The sequence below is a fragment of the Coturnix japonica genome, chromosome 22 (assembly GCF_001577835.2).
Source record: "Coturnix japonica isolate 7356 chromosome 22, Coturnix japonica 2.1, whole genome shotgun sequence".
In the NCBI taxonomy this organism is placed as follows: Eukaryota; Metazoa; Chordata; class Aves; order Galliformes; family Phasianidae; genus Coturnix; species Coturnix japonica.
Genome location: NC_029537.1, coordinates 1,077,009 through 1,081,657, shown reverse-complemented (window position 1 = coordinate 1,081,657; position 4,649 = coordinate 1,077,009). Strand labels below are relative to the sequence as shown.

General features: G+C 62.9%; 2 protein-coding genes and 1 pseudogene across 4 annotated transcripts in view; all 3 read right to left on the bottom strand.

The window, feature by feature from the left end:
• LOC107323588 overlaps positions 1–108 on the bottom strand; it is a 6,345-nt pseudogene extending 6,237 nt beyond the window's left edge.
• A 106-nt stretch (positions 109–214) lies between these two features.
• Positions 215–2,088, bottom strand: ANKRD39 (ankyrin repeat domain 39). Of its 3 annotated transcripts, none has more exons than XM_015883055.2 (5): positions 1,881–2,087; positions 1,695–1,798; positions 1,406–1,609; positions 1,185–1,318; positions 215–289 (listed from the first exon to the last, which is right to left on the bottom strand). In XM_015883055.2, exons 1-5 carry the CDS (start codon positions 1,978–1,980, stop codon positions 274–276), a joined length of 558 nt encoding a protein of 185 aa, XP_015738541.1. In that variant the 5' UTR covers positions 1,981–2,087; the 3' UTR covers positions 215–273. The 3 variants fall into 3 exon arrangements, with proteins under 3 accessions (XP_015738541.1, XP_015738540.1, XP_015738542.1); XM_015883054.2 differs by having other exon boundaries at positions 224–942; positions 1,881–2,088; XM_015883056.2 differs by lacking the exon at positions 215–289 and having other exon boundaries at positions 873–1,318; positions 1,881–2,086.
• A 906-nt stretch (positions 2,089–2,994) lies between these two features.
• SEMA4C (semaphorin 4C) overlaps positions 2,995–4,649 on the bottom strand; it is an 8,804-nt gene continuing 7,149 nt past the window's right edge. Inside the window, exon 13 of the mRNA XM_032448854.1 lies at positions 2,995–4,052. Within this exon, the coding sequence (XP_032304745.1) occupies positions 3,229–4,052 (824 nt within the window). The 3' untranslated portion in view covers positions 2,995–3,228. The remainder of the gene's footprint in view (positions 4,053–4,649) is intronic.

Below are 4,649 nucleotides of genomic sequence, written 5' to 3'. Positions count from 1 at the left end.
TTTTTTGTTTTAATATCACCGTGGTTCATTATTATTAATTATTATTATTATTTATATTATCCCGGCAGCACAACCCGGCCCTGATCGTCGCGATGTGATTAATGTCATTAATCCCCCCCCCCCATACACACCCCCACCCCCCTTATCTCAATAACTTAATGGCGGCGGGGCGTTGTGCTTGTGATGGGGGTCCCAGCTTTGTGAGCCCCCCCCCGGGGGGGTGGGGGTGTGTATGGGGGGGGGGGATTAATGACATTAATCACATCGCGACGATCAGGGCCGGGTTGTGCTGCCGGGAATAATAATAATAATTAATAATAATTAATAATAATGAACCACGGTGATATTAAAACAAAAAAACCCCTTTTTTTATTCAATCTTCCTCTATGCAACGACCCCCCCCCCCCTCCCAGCTCTACAATCTGTATTTATTTTCTGGTTTGATTTGTATATTATGGGGTGGGGGGGGTCGGGCCCTTTGCAGCCCCCCCTCAGTCCGGGTTGTGGATTAAGGAACTTTATTTTATTTGATGTCGGTTGGTTTAATAAAATCCTTTATCTTTGTGGCGGTTCGGAACGTTCCGGTTGGGGGGGGGTGAAAGGGTAAAAATGGGACGCGGCCCCTTTAAATCCTTGTTTACAGCGCCGCGATGGTGAGGGGGTGGCGCTCTCCGATTGGTTGAGAGGAATGAGGGAGCTAACAAAACTGCCGCTGATTGGTTGGGAGGGTGAGGATAGAATGCGGAAGCGGAAGTAGCGGTGTGGCCTTAAAGGGCCAGCGCTCGGTTCGGATCCCGGTACCGTATTGAGTCAATGCGGGTTTATGGGCTCGGGACGGTACCGAGCGAGGAGCCGCGCTCGTTCTTTAGGCCTTTTTGTTGCGTTCGTGATGTTTATGAAGCGATCGGTGCTGCTGGAGGGGCACCATCTATCCGGGCAGCTCCATAATGGATGTTAATGGAGGTTAATGGAGGTTCCTCTCCACTATAATGCTTTATAATGGGGATCCATGCAGTGCAATGGAGCCCTGCAGTGCCCCATTATGGCCGCGGCCCATCCCGCGTTGTAACGTCGCCGTCCCCCCCCCAGCACCACCGCCATCCCCGTTGTGCCCCCCCCGTTCCCACTGATAAAGATCCGGACTCTTATCATCTCATTTCACCCCTTTGTTTCTCTTTCTTTACCCGTCCAGCAGGTCCCACACCGCGGGGTGGGCCGTATCCCGGGCGCTCCGTCCTTTGGCATCACGAGCTGCCACCAAACCGGGGCTGTGCTGCAGCAGGAGGACACACAGCTCCCGGTGTCCGCGCTCCGCCGCCTGCATGAGACCCACCGGGATCAACATGAACCAGCCCATAGGGGCGGCCCTGGCCCCTATCAATCCCACTATGACCTTATAACGCACCTTATGGAGGCTGGTCCGTCCGTCCCCATCGGCCGCCCCCGGTTCAGCTCCGTGTTCCAGCAGCAGCCGCGCCACCTCCACGTGCCCGCAGTACGACGCCCGGTGCAGCGCCGTGGCCCCGCCGTGTGTTCGGGCGTTGCAATGAGCCCCGCGCTGCAGCAGCAACCGGCAAACCGACACGTGGCCGTTCCGACTGGCGTAGTGCTGCGGGGTGAACGGGGCCGGTGGGTTTAACGGGCTCACAGCCCCCCCCGCCCCGTTTATCCGGTATATCCCGTGTATCCGGTACCAGCGCCGTGTATCCCGCCGTGTCGGGCCGGCTGGGCTCCCCGCTCCGCTCCAGCAGCTGCAGCACCCGCTGCTCGTCGCCGTCCCGAGCTGCCGCCCAGATCCCTGCGGGCAGCGGGGGGTCAGAGCGGCGGGATGAGATAACGGGGATCCCGGACCGGTCTGACCGGGGGTCTCGGTTTCCCACCCCGCTCGAAGTCCATCTCAGACAGGCTCTGGTGAACGCTGGGCACCGCGACACGGGGAGAGCAGCACCGACACGGCGGGGAGCGGCGACCGGCCGCCATTACCGGGATGGGAGAAACGAGGGGGGACGGGGGGAGACGGAAAGAGACGAGAGGGAACGAAGGGAAGCGGGGGGAACCGAAAGGAGCCGAGGGGAGCCGAAAGGAGCCGAAGGGAGCCGAAGGGAGCCGAGGGGACACGAACGGAGCCGAAGGGAGCCGAATGGAGCCGAGTGGAGCCGAATGGAGCCGAGTGGAGCCGAACGGAGCCGAAAGGAGCCGAGTGGAGCCGAAAGGAGCCGAAAGGAGCCGAGTGGGACCGAGAGGAGCCGAGGGGCTCCCGATCGCCATGGCGCATGCGCACCGCAGCCCCTCCCCGTCCCCCCCCTCGGGGACCCCCCCGCCCCGCTTCCCACGGCCCGGCCGGGACCCCGGGGTCACTTCCGGGCCTTCCCGGCAGCCCCCCCCCCCCCCCCATGGGAACGGAGAGACCATTTAATGGCCCCGAACTGACAGATGGGGGGGGGTATGGGGTTCGGGGGGGCTATAGGGGGTATTGGGGGATATGGGGGGTTGGGGCGCTATGGGGGGATTGGGGGGGCTATGGGGATATGGGGGGGCTGTGGGGTTGGGGGGGGCTTTATAGGGGGATTGGGGAGTATTGGGAGTGGCTATGGGTGTTTAGTATAGGGGCTATGGGGGGGCTATGGGGTTGGGGGGGAGTTATGGGGGGTTATTAGGGGCTATTAGGGGCTATTAGGGGGCTATGGGGTGAGCTATGGGGTGGGGGGTTTATGGGGTATTGGGGGGGGGGTTGCTTTTTCTTTCCTCCTTTTTATTCCGAACATAGAAATAACGGAGGCGTTTAACAGCAAATAAATATATTTCGTTACCAAATAAATTACACTGAGGGGGGTTGGGGTGTTGGTTGGGGGCAAGGTGGCGATACAAAGGGGCAAGCGTGCAGGGGGGGGGGGGGGGCTGTACAAGTGACATGTGGGGGGGGCACGGATAAAGTTCCTCGGGAGAAAACCGACGGGGAAAACGGCCCAAAAGGACCGCGGGGGGGCGATGGGGGGGGCTTAAAGGAGCCGCAGGGGCTGCACGACCCCCCCCCCCCCCCATAAATGAGTCCGGGGTGCCGACCCCAAGTCAAGTCCCTGGGCTCCATCCCGGAGCTCGGTCTCCCCGGTTGGCAGTGAACATTCCTTGGGCTCCATTGAGCTCCCGGTGCCGGTCCCGGTGCTGGTCCCGGTACCGACGGGTCGCGCTGTCCCTGAGGTAGGAGGTGAGGCCGCTCGTGGGGGCGGCTCAGACCGACGACTCCTCGGGGTTGGAGTCGGGCAGCTGCTGCCGTTGCTGCAGTTTCCTGCGGAGCTCCTCGGCCAGCTCCGAGCACGGCGGCCGCTCGTCGGTGCCCAGCGCCAGGCGGATGTAACCGTTGGACGACGAGCCCCGGAGCGGCCCCAGGTGGATCCGGGTCGGGGAATGAAGCGGCTGCCCCGGGATGGCGGCACCGGGCGGAGAACCGGCCCCGGTTGTGCCGCCGTTCCGACACACGGCGTGACCCGGCACGATCTTGAGCGAGCCGTCGGAGCAGTAATAGCTGCCCGGATCCCAAAGCTTCTCGTCTGAATCCGAGCCGGCGCTGGGCACGAATCGGGGGCTGTGCGGCTCCTTGGGCAGCTCGATGGGATACACCAACGTGCTCTCAATGGCCTTCGTGCCCTTACCCAGCTCCTCCCGCAGCCGCCTCCATAGGGACAGCACGGCCAGCAGCAGCGCTAAGCATGCGGCCCCGAGGCACACGGCCACGACCCACGCGAGACCGGCGCTGTCCAGCGGAGCCCGTGTCTCCTGCGGGGCCGTGGGCAGCACCTCCACCCGGTACACGGCTCCCCCCAGCCGGGCGCCGCGCTCCTCGGCCACGCAGCAGTACGTACCGCTGTGCTCAGCGCCGGCACCGGGGACCAGCAGGGCGCGGAGGTGACCGTCGTGTAATACCGAGAACTGCTGGGTCGGAACCGCGCGGCCCTCGAAGGTCCAAAGGGCCTGAGCCAGGTTGGAGCCCAGGCGACACGTCAGAACCAGGTCGGTGCCAGCCGCCACCGTCACGTTCTTGGGGGTGATGGCACCTGGGGGGGGATGGAGGGAGAGAGGGATGGCAGCGGGTGGCACCAACAGCCATGGAGGTGGAGGAGCCCTACCATGGATGGAAGGAGATGGGGGCCCCCTGTGCCCCCTCCCATGGAGCTGGGTACCCCCATGTGCCCCCTACCGTGGATGGATGGAGATGGGAGTCCCCTGTGCCCCCTCCCATGCAATTGGGGGACCCCACTGTGCCACCTCCAATGGGTGGATGGATGGAGTTGGGATGGATGGAGCTGGGTGCCCCCCATGCCCCCTCCCATGGAGCTGGGTACCCCCATGTGCTCCCTCCTCTCCCATGGATGGATGGAGTTGGGTGCCCCCCCTCATGGAGCTGGGTATCCCCCCTGTGCCCCCTCTCCTATGAGTGGATGGAGTTGGGATGGATGGAGCTGGGTGCCCCCCATGCCCCCTCCCATGGAGCTGGGTGTCACCCCTGTGCCATCCCTTATGGATGGAGTTGGGCTGTCCCCACCTTCCCACCTTCTATCCATGGGAAATGGAGCTGGGGGTCCCCTCCTATGGACGGATGGAGGTGGGTACCCCCCCCATGCCCCCTCCCATGGAGTTGGGTACCCCCATGT